Below are 20,163 nucleotides of genomic sequence, written 5' to 3'. Positions count from 1 at the left end.
TGTGTGTGTGTGCTCACATGTACATGAGGAGGCTGGAGGACACCCTCTGGTATTATCTCTAGAACCCTACCTACCTCTTTTGAGACAAGGATGTCTTGTTGCTCACGAATTAGGCTAGGGTGGCTGGCCACCAAGTGCCAGGGATCCTCTTGTCTCCATCTCTCCAGCACCAGGTTTCAAGTGAATGTCCCCACTTCTGGCATTGTAGGGATCAAACTCAATGACTGTAAACAAGCTGCTTTCCTTCTGTGCCAACCTTCCAGATCAATGACTACTTCACACATGTTATGACTGTTATTCACAATTTTATCTCTGTTTTATTATGGCTTTCATTTCCCCCTTTCATCTTTACATAGAGTTGGATGGCTAACCTTGTCATCTTGCTTGGTGTCCAGATGTCCTTTGTCATTGGTGAAGCGAAAGAGTCCATGTCCCCTTTCATAGCCCAGGGCTGAAATCATTTATGAGAGCCTGACCATTTCAGAGATCTTTTGGAGATTGGGGGTGTGTTAGCACATTTGTTCCCCTTCGGATGACTCTCCCAAGACTGCCCAGTCACTCCATGTATGTCTGGAGGGCTCTAAACATGTTTCTCAAGCATGCCTTTTGCTCTCCCTCTCAAGAGTACTTCGAAGCATTTTTATTCTCTTAAGCACATTGAAGCATGGGAGAGAATGGACTCATTCGCCCTGGGCCTTAAAGCAAATTAAGGCTAGTGGAAAAAGCGGGACCCTGGTTTCAGAGGGTGATGACTATGAATATTAGCTGTTATTTAAAGCAAGCCAACCGTGGATGGAAATGTGCCTAAATATCTCTGAGAGTGTCTCATCTCCTTCTTCCTAAAAACTCCAGGTGTCTGTCCGCCAGGGCCTTGGTCCCAGCTGACCAGCATCATGTTCTGCATACATGCTTGCTGCCCAATGCTTGCTTCCTTCCCAGTTATTCCCCTTCCTTCTCAAGGAACCTGACAGTTCCCTATGCTGCCGGGGACCTCTTGCAGGTTATTATTAGCCCTATCAGGTGACTCTTCACCAGATCCTGCTATGAAACTACAACCATTTACATTACTGTCTCCACAACCAACATTCAATTTCTGTGGTTGGCAGAATTCTTTGTGGGTTTATGATGAGGCAAACCGTGGCCACAGGCACATGAGCTGTGAATGGAAGAAGTCTGTCACTGAGGGCAAGCCCTGCTTGGGTATATCATGTAGCCTCTGTGTGTGTCCTCCTCTATCCCCCCCTCCCTCACCTCCTTTTCTTCCTGCCCTTCACACCTACTGGCTGCCATCACACCTCTCCACCAATTGCTTAATCTACTGAGGAGTTCCAGCCAGTCACTCTACAAAAGCTCCCCAGGGAGAAACCAGTTCCTTAACCCATGAGCCTTGAGGGACAAACTTGTCATGACCTGCTGTGTGGTGTAGGGCAGAGACTGGGGAGTTTTAGGGACTTCACTGGAATTCCAGCCCTTGCTGGTGGCAAGTACTTCCCTCTTGATGTCCCTCAACTTCCTTTTCTCTGGGGGAATCTCAGTTCCTTCCCCGCTGGAGCCAATTTATAACTGTTTCTAAGAGCCTTGTTTTTTTTGTGTGTGTTTTTTTGTTTGTTTTTGTTGTTTGTTGTTTTGTTTATTTGCTTGAGACAGGGTTTCTCTGTGCTGCACTGGCTGTCTTAGAACTTGCTCTGTAGACCAGGCTGGCCTCAAATTCTCAGAGATCCACCTGCCTCTGCCTCCTGAGTGCTGGAATTAAAGGCATGCGCCACCACCGCCCAGCAAGAACTATTTTCCTTAAAGTCACTTTAGTTCTTTTCCAACACAGGACCCAGGCATTAGTCTCTCCACAGATATAAGCACACTGATAGCATTTAAATATGACATAGGCTAAACATTTTCTCTACGTATCTCACTTAACTTTCATTAGCACAGTGAAAGAGGAAGTTTATATTTCTTGTTCTGCAAGGAAATGGAGACAAATTAACTTGTCCAAGGCTACAAGGTAAAGTTGAGACTCAAATCTAGGAAGATTTACTTTAGAATTCATAATCTGAACCTCTACACTTCTAGGCTTCCAGTTCTGACTCAGTGGACCTGATGTCCCACAGTTTCCCGGGTGAGTCCGGAACTCAGCTCTAAAGCAGTTACCGTGTGTTCTACCCACATAGGTATTAGTTAAATTGCGATTCCCCTTGTAGGCTTCCTGCCCTGGTTAGCGCTTCCTCTCAAGGACCAGTGTCTCATCTGTGCGCCTCAGCTGCTTGAGCCATTTTCTTTCTTATATTTTAGAGAAAGCCAAAATAGCCTAGGTAGCTTGAGAGGGCTTCAGGCCTGTTATTGGTTGTGTGAGTTTTGTCTGTTGAGGCCTTGGTCTCTGGTGCCCTAGGAGGCTGAAGGAAAGGTCATGACCGAAGCAGTTTCCTAATTTGACTGAAGTGCAACTTGTTTCCTTAGGATGGGAGTTTGCAGTGTCCAACATGTAAGACCATTTATGGTGTCAAGACAGGCACCCAGCCTCCAGGAAAGATGGAGTACCACCTCATTCCACACTCCTTGCCTGGCCACCCGGACTGCAAGACCATCCGAATTATCTACAGTATCCCACCTGGCATTCAGGTGAGCCCACCCTTGGATGGTTCTGTTTATGATTGTAACTTTGAGTGTTTGTGGGTAAAATGTTAGACTAGGAAAAACCTCCTTTCCATCCTTGTCCCGGTCCTGCGCCTCACCCCTCTGGCTCCCCCTTCACCCCCATTGTTCTTAATTTTCTGTATCCTTCCAGCATTCTTTGTATGTACTCGGTGCAGACCACATCCTCCCCTCACGTTTTTGCACAAAGAGCTACATTTAGGTGCATTGTTCCACACTCTGCTTCTTTCAGCTAACAATATGGACCTTAGATTTTTTTTTTCTGTGTTCATATAAAATGTCCTCATTCTTTCTTACGTCTGTGTAATAATCCAGTGTATACATAATGTATTTCAGCATCTCCACTCGCTGTTTAGATTGTGGTCTTCTGCTCCAGCAGATAATGCTGTCACTAATAACCTAGTGCACCCATGACCACGTCTGTAGGATAAGTTCCTGGAAGCAGAATTTCTTGATCAGACAGTTATTTGCATTAAAAAAAATTGATGGTTCTGCCTGGCTTTGTCTTTGGTGGCATTTCTTTCCTCTCTGGTTCAGGAACATTCTGGGTAATAATCCCATGAGTCAGTGCGACGTGGCCCTTCCCTCATACAGGGGAGCCTTTCCTCGGCGTTCTTGGGAGCAGATTGGACTCATCCCTTAGCAAACATTGCTTAGCTCGTTCTCTCTCACCCCTACCTGTGTCTTCCTGCTTGTCTTTGGTCTGACAATGTTTTCATGTGGCTTACGCCCAGGTGTGTGTTAGGTACGGGTGAAACAGTGTTAGAATTGGTTCAGCCTTTGATCCCTTGAAGCCAGTGGGGTCAGGAGGACAGTAAACAAATACATGACAAAGTGCTTCCAATGTTATGTCTTATGAGGAAATAAAGCAGGGAAGTGTGATAGTTCATAAAACACGCATCTTCCCTGGGGCACGTGGGAGCCAGGCAGAGTAAGATAATCACCTCTCCCTTCTGATCTGGAGAGCAGAGACGGATCTGCACCACTGATGAAAGTGACACAGATGGGGGGGGGAGGGTGCGGGGCTTCAAAGTCTTATGACCCCGGGTCCCACTTCCTGTCTTCCAGCTGCCTCCGTGTTTTTCATCTGTACTGCTGGGAATCTGCTAGGCAGAGAGCCAAGTGGGGGAGATCTGTCCGAGTGCACATCTCAGGACCCACTACTACCAAAGGGCTCAGGACCTGGCTTCCTGCTCTCTGATTGGCTGAGATGTTAGGGTGAGGAAGAGGTGTTTATGTGTGGTCTCTCTGGCAGCCGGGAGGAGACTTTCTGGTGCAGGGCACTCTCTAGTGAAGCCATGAAAGACAAAGAATTGTCTGCATCTGTACTCTGTACATTTTTATCTGGAGGAGGTAACAATTGTTGAGAAAAACTGCATGTTTATGGACAGTAGAATATACTCAGTTAGGAGGTTGGGAGCTGAGACTTATGAAAGGCAGGGAAGAAGGAACCTGATGAGGTTATAGGGAACAGGTCACAAAAGGCCTTAAATGTGTGGGCCACACATGGAGACTAGCTATGAGGAGACCCTGGAGACTGCTTGTATGATTAGGATTATGAAACAGCATGTAAATTTGTAGTGCCATTTCAATTGTATTTTAATAAATAAAGCTTGCCTGGGGATCAGGAGTAAAACAGCCACACTGGTCAGTCTTACAGCCAGGCAGTGGTAACACACACCTTTAATCCCAGTATCCGCACTAGTTACCATAGAAACCGGACAGTGCATGCCTTTAATCCCAGTGGTGCACACCTTTAATCCCAGAACTAGAGAGGAATATAAGACAGGAGGAGACAGCTCTAAGTCACATTCTCATTCTGGATCACCACTGAGGTTGAGGTGAGAGCCAGTGGCTGGTTGCTTTGCTTTCCGGATCTTCAGGTTGAACCCCAATTTCTCTCTGTGAGTTTTTATTAATCGTGCGTCAGTAATTGACATTATGCTTTAAGAGGCCCGTGTGACTTAAGAACGGGAGATGAGTAGAAATAAGACCACTGCAGCATTTCAGGCTCCCCCATAAAGGGAGGGCCAGGGTAAGAAAGTAAGATGTGGTTGGCTATTGCTCGGGGGAGACTTACAGAATGATTCTGGGCCAGCTGCCACAGTGGTAGGGAAGAATGGAAACGTGGGAGTGGGCTGGCAAGATGGCTCATTTGTAAGGATGCTGCTGCCAGTTTTGACAACCGAGAGCCAGTCCCGATAAACCAAGTTCAGTCCCTGAACTCCATGAGTGGAAGGAAAGAGCTGACTCCTGCAGGTTGCCCTCTGACCTCCGTACATGCACTGTGGAACACACATACACACTAAAAAGAAAATGAAAAAAGCCCAGCAGGGGTCAAAAGGTCGAGGAGGTGGGGCATCCATTGAGAATGCCACACTTTTAAGTCTCCAGAATCAAGGGAGAGAGAAAGCCTCTGCAGAGGGGCCAATGCTGCCTATTCAGGGCCCCAGCACCTCCAGGAACACTCTGGCTTGCGAGAGGAAAGAATCTCTAAACAGTCAGATGCTCTGCATGCAGACTCACTACTTTGAGTCAGTGGCAAGATGTTCGGTGTTGTGTCCCTTGAAGCTCCAGGGACAGTGCGGGCTTGGGCTTCGCTGAGCTGAGATCTTCAAGCTCCACTTTCACTGCAGAAAGTGAGTCCCTTTGGGAGAAGCTTTGGGCCCGGCTGAGGCAGAGTCGTGACTGCTTTACCTGGCGACAGGCCCAGACTGCACAGCCTTACTGGGTCAGTGCCACTCAGGCTGAGCTGGACGCACACACAGCAGCCCCAGGCATCAGAGAAGCAGTTGGAGCTGTGGTCAGGCTTGGTCCCTCAGTGAGGAAGCCTACCTTAGAGGAGTTGTGGCCGTGGGAATGACGCACATTTGTCTGAATGTGAAGTCAAGTCTGTCAGACTTTTACTCCGAAGGAACCTCACTGCTTCCTTTGGCTCACAGTGACATTTGTTTATCTTTTAACATTTTTTGTATAATCAAAATAAACTGTATACAGATACAGAATTCCCAAGTAATAAATAAAAACATACTTTAAAATTTTTTAGTGCTTTTACTCTTTGGCATCTTTTATACAGTGTGCACACTGAGTTTGAGCATTTTCAACCCCTGTTGCCCTCACACCCCTCCCTCTCGCCTACCAAAATCCTGTCCCCCGACAGCCCCTCTCCTTTTTCTGAGCCAGTGAGTTTCATTTCATTCATTCACTCATTTGCTCACCCGATACCCAGCTGGCAGGCGTATATCGATCTGCGGGAGGGCGTGTGCCAACAGCTGCATAGTACTGTCTGTCAGTATTGTGTGGCTTGCACTCACAACGAGCTTTAACTAAGGTTCTACTTCCAAGGGGGTCAGGAATGTTCCGAAATGATAGATGGGCATGTGTATAGGTTGGAAGTTGTCTTACCAACCTCCGTAAACTTCTCGAAGGGACCAGTGACTCTGATGGGCCCTGTGATAGCTCTGCCAGTGTCACACAATTTAGAATCACCCAGCAAGAGAATCCCATGAGGGACTGTATAGATAGGTTTATAGGTGTGCCTGTGGGGGATTTTCTCGATTGCATTAGTTGAGGTGGGAAGACCTGCCCACTGTGAGTGATGTCATTCCCTAGGAAAGGGGGCTCTGTCATGCAGAAGCACAGAGGGGGTGAGACTGCTGTGCATGTATTACGTTATTGCTCTGTGCTCTTGACTGTGGGTCAATGTGACTGCCTGCTTCAAGTTCTCGCTACTTTGACTTCCCACAAGGATGGACTGTAACCTGTAATTGTGAGCCAAATAAGCTCCCTTTCCCTGAAGTTCTTTGGTCGGGATATTTTGCCATATTAACAAAAATGAGACTCAGACAGACACTAATGGGGAAGCCTCTTACCTTGTTCTTTTTTGCTGTAGCTATAACAGAATCTCTGAGCTGAGTGATTTTTTTTTTAAAAAAAAAAAAAAAGAGGTTACTGTAACTCATGGTTCTAGAGCATGGGAAGTCCAGAAGTTGTGCCTGGTAGCGTTGGGCAAATGGGAGCAAATAGACAGCAGCTGTGTTCAGAAGAGGAAGACACAAGGAGCCGCCTTGCTTTGTAAGCAGCCTGCTTTCACAACATCAGTCAGTCCCCTGAGAGCAAGACGAAAACTCTCCGAAGAAAGGCATTCATCCCCTCCTACAGCCTCATCGCCTCTTACACGCCACAGCCGCCCACAAGGCTGCAATGGAGGCCAAACTCCAGCAAGAGTACCCTAGCATCTGGGTTCAGACTCCGTTCTCTGTTCATGTCTTTCTCACTCGGCGTCCTGAGATGACTTGCATAATAAAGTATTGGGTGATGATAGTTTAAATGCCTCAAGATTTTCTGTCCTGAACATTGCACTCGATGTTGTTGAATAAGGAAACAAAACCCATGAAGACCAAGGAGAAGATCATGTGAAAAACTCTGATCGCATGCCTTGTAGCTCAGAGAACTTTATTATTTTGAGTAATTGGTTTGAAATTCCAGTGCACAAGCCTCAGGAAACATAGGATTAAGTTAGTTTGGGCAAAGGCAGTAACGTCTCGCAGCCAGTTAGCTTCTGTGGGCTGTGGTCTTCACCATTCATAACACAGTAGAATAGGTGGTATTGGTACTGATGCTGATAAAATTTCCTGTGCTCTTTCTGAAGGTCGGCCCCAAACTCACTGAGCATGGGCAGCACCCCTTAAGGGGGTGCTCCAAATCACTCCTGCCAAAGGGGAATTCTGTGTGGTCCAGCAGGGAGCTAGCAGCTGCGGGCCAAACTCAGGTCACATAATGTATGACAACTTAGACTGAGCATTTTTTTTAAACTTGTTATTATTATTTTTGGGGTGGGAGGGTTGTCCTCTGCCTGAACTCTGTGGCTCTTGTTATTGTCCCACCAAGCCCGAACTAGCTTCTCATCAGAAATGTTTTGCAAGATGCCTTTGTTTTCTTTCTGCTTTCAGGGACCAGAACATCCAAATCCTGGGAAGAGCTTCAGCGCCCGTGGCTTCCCACGACATTGTTACCTTCCAGACAGCGAGAAAGGGAGAAAAGTAAGAGCAGATGTTCTATAGTAGGGATGGGGGTTGATTTTGTTTTTCTGCAATGCACAGAGAAGAGGGACCTGGTTTAGCTGTGTATATGCAGTAGTGAGGTCATATTGGAGTATACCATAGGTAAGAATTGGTATCATTAGGATGTTTTATTTGATTTTTTTAAAAAAATCTCTTTCTCTGTGTGTGTTACATGTGTATGATATCTGTGGGATTTCAGACACTCATATTCCACAGTATACATATGGAAATCCAAGGACAACTTTCAGGAGTTAGTTCTCACCTTGTGCTTTGAGGCAGGGCCTCTCTTGTTTCTTGCTGCTGCATCGCCTACTACAGACTAGCTGGCCTGAAAGCTTCCAGGTGATTCTTCTGTCGCTACCACCCATCTCTTCACAGCAGTGCTGGGATTCTGATGTGAACCACTGCATCCAGCTTTTAACGTGGGTTCTGGGGATTCAAACTCAGGTCATGAAGCATGCATAGTGCTTTCACCCGCAGAGTCATCTCACCAGCCTGATTAGAATACTTTTGCAGATAGTTGGGAGTGGAATGGTTTCTTCTCCTCTCCTCTGAGTAATACTGGCAATAATTCACCTATGTTAGGATCTTTATCTAGAGCCCTGCTGTTTAAAGCTGGTCCTGGGGGAAACACTAGTGTTAACTCCTAAGAGCACAACAGAAACTCAGAACTGGAACCTATTTCATCTTCTCAGGATCCCTGGTTGGTCTCATCTGAGCACTCTTGAAAGCATGAGCAGAGTATGCTGGGATCTTTGTTGGTGGGAAATTATTTTGTTTGTTTTCTGGATATCTTGTAATTCATCATCAAGACTTCTCAATATTTTACTTGGAAGGACTGGATTTTCAGAGTCTTGCCTGATGTCAAGAGGGCTAAGAACATTAGTCTTGGGGACGTATTGGGGAAATGTAAGAGGCATGCTTTTTTAGTCAGCCTACTCAGCACATGTCTGTCTTTCTACATTTCGAGTGTTAATGGCTATGTTGCTGCTGCGGGTTTAAAGCTTGAGCATATGCGAGCGAGTTTGAGTTCCAGCAAAGCGCCACAGACCATAGATGTGCTCAGAAGCAGCAGATGTTTATTTCTTGTAGTACTGGGGTCTAGGAGGTCCAAGATCAAGGTGCTGGCAGAGTCAGAATCTGGCAAAGGTTCACTTCCTGCTCATAGACCAAGCCTCTTCTCTCTGTGTCCTCAACGGGGAGAGAGGGCAAAAATTCTCTTCCCAGTCCTATTTTATTAGAGTGTTGATCGCATTCATTGGCATTCATGTTTGTGACTTAATGAACCTCAGAAAGCCCCATATTCTAATGCTTACTTTGGAGGTGGTGATGAGAAGTTCACATAAATTTAGGTGGTGCATAAGCACTTACCCCCAGACTCCCCATGTGTCTTCCTGTTTTGGAAGCCAGACTGAAGAATTTCCAAGAAATGTAAATGAGACCATAGAGTGGTCCTACAGGACCTCTGACAGGATTCCAATTGATAAGGAAAACGCTAGACCGTAGGGATACAGGAAGGCAAGATGTCTTCACAGTAAACAAAATGAGCAGTTTGAGAGTCCCAGAAAAATAGGAAAAGATTCCTGCTCAAGCTTGTGTACATGCACCCCTTAATCCTGGCTTATTGCTATTTTAAAATTCTTATTTGAAAATACGCCCGTGCAAAAGAAATATCTCTGTGTGTGCAGCCTTTACACCAAATGTAAATTGTCCTGGAATTATTCATTCTCAGCTGCCCAGAGATTTCAACCCGACTCCAAAGTGGAGGCTTCCATTTCCCCCTTCTGTCTCCTCATACGCCCTATCTTTCCATACTGCTTCAGTGTCACGGGGTGTGGGTATATTCTGTCCTTCCAACAAGGAAAAGAATAACAAGGACAACACCAAGAAAGATGCACGAGGGCCCTGTCCTCAAACTGAGAGTGAGAATTAAGGCAGCCAACTGTTCTCCACCAAGAGACAAATTTCTGTGCCTCAGCCCGAGATCTGCAGCTGAATGTCCCCACTGTGAAGTCTGCTGTTCGGACTGCAGTCATGGGCTGATAGTGTGGTTCAGGGGGTAGAATATTTGCCTAGAATGTGGGCAACCCTGGCTTTCATCCTCAGCACTTATAACCGAGCACCTTACACTTGCCTGTAGTCTCAGTGCTGAACCTGTTAAGTTTGAGGCCATGCAGGGATGAGTGATACTGTCTCAAACGAGCACCAGACTACACGCACGTGGCTGAGGGCTACCCTCTTTCTAGACCTTCCTCTTGGTGCAGCAGCAGACCTTAAACCCTTGGAAGCCAGGCTGTGCACAGTCACCATCTTGAATTCATGCCTTCAGTGACCAAATACACTCGGCTCATTCCTCCCTGCATTGCCTTTCCAGCCTCTTACTCCTCTGCTAGTCCTACAGGAGGCTGCCTCATTGTTTTTTCTTGACACCATGTCAGTTATCCCAAAACACAGTTTCTGGCATCACGCGCCTTTGTTTAAAAGTAATTAATTTTTCAAGCAGCACATGATGCTTTGATGGCCTTTCCCTGTCTTCTTTACAAGGAATACTTGTCTTGAGTTAGCATGAGTCCCCACCGGACGGGATGCATGTAACCCATCTCCTCTCACCAATTCCTTTAGCAATACCATTATTAGTCAGTGCCCCTCATCCCCACAGCTCCATGATCCGAAACTTGGGCTTTGTTGCGGGTTTTTGCAGCTGCGCCATACTTTTTTGTTCTGCCCTTCCTAGTGATTCAGTGAGAGACCCTGTCTCAAAAAAGAAAATGGGTGGAGAGCCCTCCAGTAAAACACAGCTCCTCCGGTGGCTTCCGAGTGCACACACATGTGCATATGCTTACGCCACACATGCGCACCATCTTTGGGGTGGGTGGTCCTATTGGCATTTTATAGATAAAAACAAACTAAAGCTCAGAAAGATGTTTGAAGTTGTCGGGAAGTGACAGAGCTGAGATTCACTGGAGAATGCCCAGACTCCAATTTCAAATCTCTTTCTCTTCTTCTGGGTCACTTAGAAGATCACGATGAAGGGGCGGGGGCGGTTGGGGACGTTGGGATGAATCCACCATCTGAAGACCAATACGGAACAACAGCCTGTGGTCTCTCCACTCTGTTGCCCTAGGTTCTGAAGCTGCTCCTGGTGGCCTGGGATCGCCGTCTCATCTTTGCCATTGGAACCTCCAGCACCACGGGCGAGTCCGACACCGTCATCTGGAACGAGGTGCACCACAAGACAGAGTTCGGCTCTAATCTCACCGGCCATGGCTACCCAGATGCCAATTACCTGGATAATGTGCTGGCTGAACTAGCTGCCCAGGGTATCTCCGAAGACAGCACTGTCCAGGAAAAAGACTGAGGTGGGGCGGGGGGACCTGGGGGACTACATGGCAGGAAGTGAAGAGAGACCCGTGGAAGTTGATGCCATGCTTCCTGACTCCCTTGTTTTCTTTCTTGTTCTGTCTCCACCTCGCACCCCTCTTGGTCACAGAAGGAACTAGATTAAGGTGATGTCATTCATAAGCTTTATCCAATACAAACAGGATGTGGGATGAGGGCCACCCCCCCCCCTTTGTCCCCATGGAGTTTTCAGTGCTGGGAAGGCAAGAACCTGCGCCTCTCCTTTCCCCTAAGTTGGGGATGTGGTCAGCACACTTAAGGTATGGGCAGTGTCAAGGCACTCCATACCCTGGCCTTGTGAAGCAGAGATCCCGTGCCTCAGCTGGCTTCTTGCTGCTTCCTCTCTGCTTTGATAGCAGAGTTTCTGCTTTTCTTTTTCCCTCCACTGGAGTCAGGGAGCTCTCACTGTGCAAGACTGGAGAGGGGTATAGACTGCTGTGACATCAGAATAGGTTAAAGGAAGCAGTTCATGCCAAGAGGGTCAGAGTCAAAAGCCTCTGGGAGCGTGTTCAGCTCTCAGTGTAGTCCCTGGCTTCTCTGGGCCCTCTTCTTCCTCATGCCATTGACCTGTCCATAGGCATCTGGTTCTCTCACGTGGATGGAAGGACTCAGGGATCCCTCTCTGGGGTGGCATCGTGTGATGCTGTTTCCAGCCCCTGTCTGATCAAACCAGAGCCTGCATCCCACTGAGCATCTGCACTATCCTCAGGGAGGGGAGCCCATAGCCTTCTTCCCAACTCATCTCAGACCAGCTCAGTTTCATCAAGTCACTGTGAGTTGGAGCCCATACTTGTCTCTGTGTTGTCTGTGTGGGCACTTATTTTTTTGTGGGTGGGTGTGCATCACTGGGCTAGGTTGTTGGGAAAGTCCCATCATGTCTCCGAATTCTCTTTCACATATCAAATCTCAGTTCTGTTGGAGATCCAACAGTGAAGGTGTGGGCCCTCCTTTGAGTTTTCCCACCCTTTACCAGCCCATCTCGTGATAAACTTGCACCCTGATATGCACAGACCTGCACATGGGAAGATGTGTTGATGCAAGAGCTAGATTGACCCTTCTCTTTCTTACTAATATTAGATCAGGGCCAACCTCCATCCAGTCTTGTTTATATAAGAGCTCAGTTCATCTCCATGCAGATTTGCTAATTCAAGGCCAGAGATGCTACCAGTCCTCTTTTCTTCAGCCCCCATCTATTACAGGTTGACCAAAAGCACTGTGGTGGGAACCTCTTTAGTTCATTCCTAACATGGTCAGGAACACATTGTAGTCTTCTCTAACCTACATCTGCGTGTTGTCCCAAGATCCAGTCTGTCCCCAACGTCTTCTCACCTTTGACTCCATTAAAGAATGGACTAGATATCTAGTAAGAGAGAATGAAGAATCAAAAAGGGAAATCAGTATCCCCTTCGGAAGTGGATTCTTTGAACTGTGATTGGGGAAAGTTCCTCTGAATGCTAATTCGAATTTATATAACTCATGTTGTGGATTTGATGTGTATTTGTGTATGTGTGTGTATATATACATATATACATCAAATATATGTATATGTATTCATATATAGCTCGTAAGATTTGAAAGGTTTTGATGCTTGAAGAAGAAACAAAGAGAGGAATAAAGCAAGCTTCCACAGTGGTACTTAAGTTGTAACTGGAGTCCACACTTTCACAACACCCTGCTCCAGACAGGCCTCCTTTGGGGCCTCCAGCATTGTTGATAAGGCTGTGGCCAGGAGAATCAGTCCAGTTCCCTGGAACAAACCGGTACTGAGTTTTCTTTCACTCTACAAATGGCTAATGGAACTGTAATTGCTTCCCACTAGGGGGAGCTGAGGTAGGAGAGAGTGTTTGGCCATCTTTTTCCAAGGCCTTCTATCAGTGGGAGGCCATTTTGTCTTACTTAGCAGACCAGGAGACTGTTGAGTTCTCTGAGCCTGGGGAAAGTTTCTGCCATAATAGAGAAAGAAGCATCAGAACTAAATGGAAGACATAGCTCATGGAATTTAAAGTCACACCCATGCCTTTTATCAGGTTAACATCTTTCAGAAATTATCAGAGCCTCATTCAGGGCTTACATGTCATTTTTGCCTTCAGTGCCCTTGGTACCTAACTGGCCCTGCTTCTTGGCAGCAGGGATAGGAAGATAGATGGGAATCCATGGGTAGGAAAATGAGGCAGCGGGAAGCGAAGAGATAGAAACAGGCTCTGAGCTGTGGAATTGGGCAGTGGGAAATGTTCTCACAAGGCAGGGAAGAGGGGCAGCACAAGGCAGAAGAAAGAGAACCCAAGAGGACTTCTAAGGGAGCGATTGTTCTAGAGGGGAAAATGAGAGTCTTCATGCCTTCACGAATTCCTGCAGAGGACTTTGGAATGGCTGTGCGTCATTTGCTTTTGCTCTGAGGGGCTACCTCACCCTCGTCTTTCAACTTTTGGGGCTGAAGGAAACTTGGAAATCGCAATAGTGTACTGTCAGTCAAAGCAATTGCTTTTTACCATGCTCTTTCTCTTATGCCAACCCCAAAAGGTACAGAATGGATTTCAATGCGATTGTGCCCTGGGCACCAGCTACATTGACTACAGTTTTTATCCCAAGAGAAGCCCCAATGTGCTCTGCTGGGCCAAGCAGGGGCCCCCATGCTTTTCCTTTCACAGTCTCAGCACCAACAGCCATGTTCTCCCAGCCTGGGACTCCAGGGGTGACGAGTGGGATTTGTCACACCTCATGAGACGCTGATCCCTTGCAGTTATGTGGTATATCTGTGGTTGTCTGTGCCTTTGTGTTCCATTCCCCTCTCCTTTTGTAAGATTCAGACTTCTCTGTGGTTTTAAACTTGGTCAAAAGTACTTGCCCTGATATTGCACTGTTGTGTGCATGAGAGAATGGAGAGAAGGCTGCCTTGGCTCAAGAAATAATCACTGCCCCCTTTGCTTATTGGTGGTCACTTATATCTCAGTGGGGGTTTCCGGGAGAGGGCTGGTGAAGGTCCAGAGGTCAGGTGTTCTGTTTGTAACTGTTGTGCTTTGAAGTTCTTGGTGTTGCTCTACGAGAGGACATCGCCCCCTGGTGCTCATGAGGTGTATTGCAGAACAATAAACTGCAAATGAACAAGCACAAACTGTGGTTACTCTGAAGGGCCTGCTTTTGTAGAAGTGCTTTGGCACCTGTCTCAGAAGCATGTGGATTACTTCCTCTACGTGTGAGCAACCTCAGTCCGACTAGCTAGATAAAGGGAAAACCCCTTTATTTTCTAAAACTTTCCACATCTCTTCTACCCACATATTTGACCCGGCTTGATTCTAGGTTCCCCTCAAAGAGACAAACCACATGGCAAGGGAAAGGAGTGTATGAACATTGGGGGGGGGGAGTTATTCAGAAAATGGACATTGGCTTCCTGTGTGTGAGGGGTTGTATATGGGGGTGCATATGTGTGAGGGGATGCATGTGTGTGAGGGGATGCATGTGTGTGAGGGGGTGCATGTGTGTGAGGGGATGCATGTGTGTGAGGGGATGCATGTGTGTGTGAAGGGATGCATGTGTGTGTGAAGGGATGCATGTGGGGCTGCATGTGTGTGAGGGGATGCATGTGTGAGAGAGAAGATGCTTGTGTGTCTGCGGTGGGGGATGCATATGTGTGTGTGAAGGTGTGCTGGTCTTGGAACTCACATACTAAGGTCAAAGGTTGACATTAGATATCTTCCTCTGTCTTTTGCCTTATAATTTGAAGGAGGGTTCTCAGTGTACCTGGAAATGACCATTTTGGCTAGAATAGTTCGGCTGACCAGTGAGCCCCAAGAGTCACCTGTCCCTACCTGCCAGTTCTGGGGCTACAGGGTCATGCCATCATGCATCCTTTTTTGTTGTTGTTGTTGTTGTTGTTTTTCAAGACAGGGTTTCTCTGTAGTTTTGGAGCCTGTCCTGGAACTAGCTCTTATAGGCCAGGCTGGTCTGGAACTCACATAGATCCGCCTGCCTCTGCCTCCTGAGTGCTGGGATTAAAGGCATGCGCCACCACCACCCAGCACCATCATGCATCTTTCACATGGATGTTGGGGATACACTCAGATTCTCATGATTAAATAGCAAGCACTTTACTGAACAGTCTTCTTGTTCCGGAATACTGACTTTCACTGTCAGGCAGGGTTTTTTTTCCTCAAATAATTATTATTAAGCATCCGAGTAATCATAGGAACACAAAAATTAGAATCATCTGTCCATCCTCTTTTGTCACCAAACTGTGGCTCCATCTCTGAAATCCTATGGAGTGTGGCTTTCTCAGAAACCAGCCCTGGTGTTTATGTAGACCCCAGCCTTAGAAAGTCAGAACCCAGCAGAAACCCAGAGCCCCACCCAGGGCTTCATGAAGTGGCTTGAACCCCAACATTCCGGCTTCATACAGATGAGCACCCAAACAGAAGGTTGCTGAGTACACATTTTAATGCATATTTGCACAATTCTTGTTAGTAGAACTACATGTTTATAGAACAGATATTAAACATTTCCATAGGAAGTTGGTGCCTTAGGTCTAGGAGTCTCCTGCTCTGCTTTGCTGTACAGACTCAGTAATCCTTAAAGAATTCACAGAGGAAAGTCAGCACTTTAAGACAAATTCTTAGCTTGACTGAAGCAAAACTCACTCAGAAATCCACAAGGCATGGAGGAAAAAGTTTTAATATTGAACATTTTAATACTGAAAAGGGCAGATTTGGTGAAAGGTTATGGAATCACACACCTCCCCCCACCCCCTTGGCTGGGCAGTAGGGAGGGCAGAGTTCAAATTCAGCTGTTCAAATTCAAGTTCATCTCAGCTGGAAATGAATGAGTAATTCTTCCCACATTCCCAGAGGCTGAGACACTCAGAGCTCTTCAGAAGGCCTACTGTGTGCACAGCCCTTGACTGTAGACGGTGAGGAGAGAACACATGGTCTTTCATACTGGTCACGCGCTGTGGTGAATAGGTACACAATTTCTGAGGCAGCTGAATTAAATCATATATTAAAATTGAACAAAACCCCAACTATTGTCCGGTGTCAATCATGTACCCTGCCAGATGCCCCCATAGAAGTCATTCTGCAGCTGAAATAAATGTCACAGGTGGTTCTGGAGGCCTTTTGAAGTTAACGATGTAAGATTTTTGTTTTGTTTTTAATCACATCAGCCCTGTTTCTAGCAGTGAAAAACAGCAAAGCCTAAAGGGGTGATGATGCTTTCTGTATAGTTTTAATTTTAGGGAGGAAGTAAATACTTAAATGGGGGCTTATTTTGACTTTTGCATTTTTCACCGCTAGGAAAATAAAAGCTTCTTTTTTTGGATAACAGGGGTATTAATGTGTGTGTGTGTGTGCCCCACACACGTGATGAGAAGATGGGAAGGAGAAAAGTAGAGAGAAAGAATGAAGGAAAGAGAGGAAGGGGCTATATTTTTGAAACACAAACATGAAACCATAATGCTTGATCTATTCAAAGTACAGCACCATTCAGGTCCTCATTTATAATGCTATTGGTTGACAGACAGAAGAATTCAATTCTGAAATAGTGGCTTTGTCTCCAGAACCCCAGTCCTTATCCTTAGTTACTTGTTTCCCCATAGGTCCTTTATCCTTCACTCCCTAACAGAAAATTGTAAGTTAAAACATTGTCTGAGGACTTGTTAACACTGTTCAGAAGCCCAAGACTGATCTAGACTGAGTCCTAATTCTGGGGCCGTTGGGGAAAGTGGAAAGTAGAATTCCACTGGGAAAGGACAGTCTGTACATCAACACAGAGTCCTTAAAGCTAAAGAGTAGTAGCCACTTAGGCCTCTGGAGGCATGTCAAGGTCACGCCTGCTGCCTGGTTTGTGAAACCCAGAGAGCTTCTTTAAAAACATAACAGAAGTAATAAGGTACTCAAAGCACAAACCCCTTCTGCTCACAAACAGGAAAGCCTTTCGAATTCAGACTAAATTCCTAATCTCCAAATCCAGCCTCTTCACATCTCTACTTTGCATACACATGCATTCAGGTAAAGACAACCATGAGAATGGATACACGCCTGCTTCATGCTTGGTCCCAGACCATCCAGCTTTTTCTGAATGAAGCATCCCCCTCTCCCCCCATACCCTTTTAAACAGACCGTTTAATTCCCTGGTGCAGAGGCCTAAACAAGAAGTCCCACAGCGGTAATACCTGCTTTTCGTGGCAACAGTCACTTCAGTACTTAGGAAGGTAGAAGTAGAGAAAACCGAGAGAAAATGTGCTTGAAGCTGTGGCTGGAAACGACGAGAGACTTGTTTTCTTCGATGACAGTCAAGCTGGACTGGGATCCTGTTCTCTGTTGGAGGCCGATACATCTGTGGCTAAACTTTCAACCAAACTCTCTCGCTCATCAATTGCCTGGTATTCCTTCTTCTTGTACTTCCGGGTGCTATAGATGGCCAAGACAATGACAACCCCAAGTGCCACGATGACTGCCAAGGTGATTCCAGCAGCTTCTCCTCCTGACATACCACTGCTGTCCCCATGGATAACTGTCATGGCTCTTCGCAGCTCCAGCGGCTCTCCCAGCTTCCACTGGTTGGTCTGGGGGTCTTTAATCCAGGATCTGGCAGTCTCACTACTGGTCACTATGACGGTGTTGGTGGCAGCTTGGCTCATGAGGGGTGGTTTGGTGTAAGGTGGGAGTCTTACAGGGAGCAGAGCCCCACCTGTAAAGATGCCAGCTTTGACACAGTAGGACACTTGGCATCCATCACTGATAACAGCTAGGTGTTGACTGAATCCCCCAGGACATTTCTTTAGAGATGGCGCCCCTGCGTTTTTGGATGCATTGGAATTAATCAAAGGGTTCCCCGTTATACAGCTAAAGAATCCACCAAAGGGGACTGAAAACCTGTACCCCAATTCATAATCCAGAGAAACACATACCTTGAGGTTCTCAAACAGTCTCAGTGGAATATACCCAGCTGGGCATGACTGTGCATTTGTCTTGGGGTTTATGTTTTTGTCAGTGAAGACTCCTCCAAAGAGAAGTCCTGAGTTTTCAGGTACCTGGCCAGTGGCTGCACACCAATAAGCCCTGAATTCAGCCTTGGCCACTCGGAACACATCTTCACACACTGTCTTGCAGAAGATTTTGAGGGTGCACTTCTTTTTACATTCCAGGCGACTGTAACCCTCCTCATGGGTCTGAGACAGCAAATGGACAGGGGTGTAGCCAGAGGGGCAAGAGAAAGCACCAGTGAGCAGATTCTTCTGCTCCAGGTATTGGCAGAGACCATCTCCTGACAGTTCAGTGCATTCCTGGTAAACGCCACCGAAGGTGAAGTTGGTTACTTTCTCATCACAGGAGCCGTCATCCATATTGGCTTGAAAATCGAAGTTGGGGGAATTGACACTCGTGCAGCCAGGGTGGGTGTTAAAAGTGTAATAGTGTCTCACAGCGGTTTCCACTGTCTTCGACAGCTTCTTCACCAAAGGACCTGGCAAGCCAGGCAGCTTGTCAGGCTTGATGAAGAAATGCAGAGGCAAACCCTCACGGTCTATTGCCACCAAGTGGTTAGTGATGCCCTTCTGCCAGGTTTCTAAGGTGATACCTGGGTAGAATGGAACCCCACCCATGCTCTGCACCCTGGAGTTAGTTCTGTTGGAAAGATAGCTCTTGGTCAAAGCATTCTGGGAGGTGTAGTCTGCCTCAAGTTTGAAGTTCACGATGTTTAAGAAGGCAATCCCAGCAGAGGCAGTCACTGCGTTCTTGCTGTTCTGGTTGTCCAGGAGGAAGGAGGACCTTATGTGGTCCTCCTGAACGAGTGCGGCCCCAGCATCCACACTGGTGATTACGTGTGTGCCATAGTTGAGAACCAACAGTTCTGCCAGGTAGGTGGCCATCTTTGTCTGGTTTTTCTCTAGCTGGTCACAAATGTCCATAAGTGCTTTCGTAAACCCCAAGCTGAGTTCTGAAGTTGGGCTATTTTTGACAGTGTAGACTAGGTTTCTTACCTGAACCCTGGTGGTTACAGCTTGGTCCTTTACTTGAAGGTTCTTCATCCTTTGGAACTCAGAAGAGAACTTGCCGTTGACTTTGGAGAAAAGGGAGAGTTCCGTGTTGATGGAAAATGAGGTGGTGCTCTGGTAATTCACCCAGGAGTCCAGGATTTCTGAGTTCATCTCCAGGTTGCTCTCTTTCTGAGGAATAGTAAAGACTTCATCTGGGATGATGTACTGTCCATCTTCTGTGGTCTTACAGTTGGTGTATGTCAAGTCCATCACCCGCCCCATGTCTATGTTTCTCAGATTATCCCAGCCGCCTCCTGGTAGGACCTCCAAGACAGGTAGTTTCAAGGTATCCTTGCATGTTTGAAATCCAGTCTTCACTGTCTCTCCAAGAGGCTTGTCTGTTTCTGCATGTGCTGCCATAGTCCAGATGAGGACCAGGGCCATGAAACTGTTCATGGTGCACACAGTTCCAGCCATGTTCATGCCCCAGGCATCCACCAGCAAGACTGGAGAAAGCAGAAAGATGGGAAAGAAAACTGTTGCTGAAATAGAAATTTCTATAGTTCTCCTAAAACCATCGGTTCCTCTTTATGCTGCTCTAGTTACAAAATAGAGAAATGAAAGCTGGTTGGAATATTAGAGATCATTAGGACCTTGTAAAAATTATTCTATACTGGATAAACAAAGATACCCTCTTTATCATTTAGTCCCCTGTGTCCCCCACCTTGCCAGTAAAAGTGACAGATAGCCAGTAAAAGACACCTACCTCTTCTCTATCAGAAGGCTCTGGTCTGGTTTGACTGGTTTCGAAACTGCCTGACTCTTGGCTCTTGTAATCACTTTACTAGTTTCTTTTTACTGGAAATGCCAGTTAGTAGCAACATTGCCCTTATTTGCATACCCCGCCTCCACTAGACAGAGTACTCCATGTCAAGGACAAATCGAAAGAATCTCCTTGGCACACTGAAGTCGAAGGCTGTCCTCTGAGGAGGAAAGGGTAAAGTAACTCAGATACTTTTGTTTTGTGAGATCTCATTGTTACAAGTTACCACAATCCTGCTTTGGATGTGGAGTTATCTGGGGCTGAGC

The 20,163-nt window shown here is 46.6% G+C and overlaps 2 protein-coding genes across 3 annotated transcripts in view; one reads left to right on the top strand and one right to left on the bottom strand.

Moving 5' to 3' along the window:
- Dtx4 (deltex E3 ubiquitin ligase 4) overlaps positions 1-14,214 on the top strand; it is a 35,185-nt gene extending 20,971 nt beyond the window's left edge. For both annotated transcript variants that reach the window (XM_005369687.3, XM_005369688.2), the window contains exons 7-9: positions 2,452-2,613; positions 7,599-7,688; positions 10,834-14,214. In XM_005369687.3, coding sequence (XP_005369744.1) covers positions 2,452-2,613; positions 7,599-7,688; positions 10,834-11,067 — 486 coding nt within the window. In that variant the 3' untranslated portion in view covers positions 11,068-14,214. The remainder of the gene's footprint in view (positions 1-2,451; positions 2,614-7,598; positions 7,689-10,833) is intronic.
- A 1,313-nt stretch (positions 14,215-15,527) lies between these two features.
- LOC101993596 (macrophage-expressed gene 1 protein) lies at positions 15,528-19,896 on the bottom strand. Its single transcript, XM_005369686.3, has 2 exons — positions 19,841-19,896; positions 15,528-19,580 (listed from the first exon to the last, which is right to left on the bottom strand). Exon 2 carries the CDS (start codon positions 19,555-19,557, stop codon positions 17,389-17,391), a length of 2,169 nt encoding a protein of 722 aa, XP_005369743.1. The 5' UTR covers positions 19,558-19,580; positions 19,841-19,896; the 3' UTR covers positions 15,528-17,388.
- Positions 19,897-20,163: the final 267 nt, after the last annotated feature.

Source organism: Microtus ochrogaster, unplaced genomic scaffold, assembly GCF_000317375.1.
Source record: "Microtus ochrogaster isolate Prairie Vole_2 unplaced genomic scaffold, MicOch1.0 UNK56, whole genome shotgun sequence".
Lineage (NCBI taxonomy): Eukaryota > Metazoa > Chordata > Mammalia > Rodentia > Cricetidae > Microtus > Microtus ochrogaster.
Note: the sequence above shows the minus strand (reverse complement) of the source record. Positions and strands in the feature narration are given on the sequence as shown.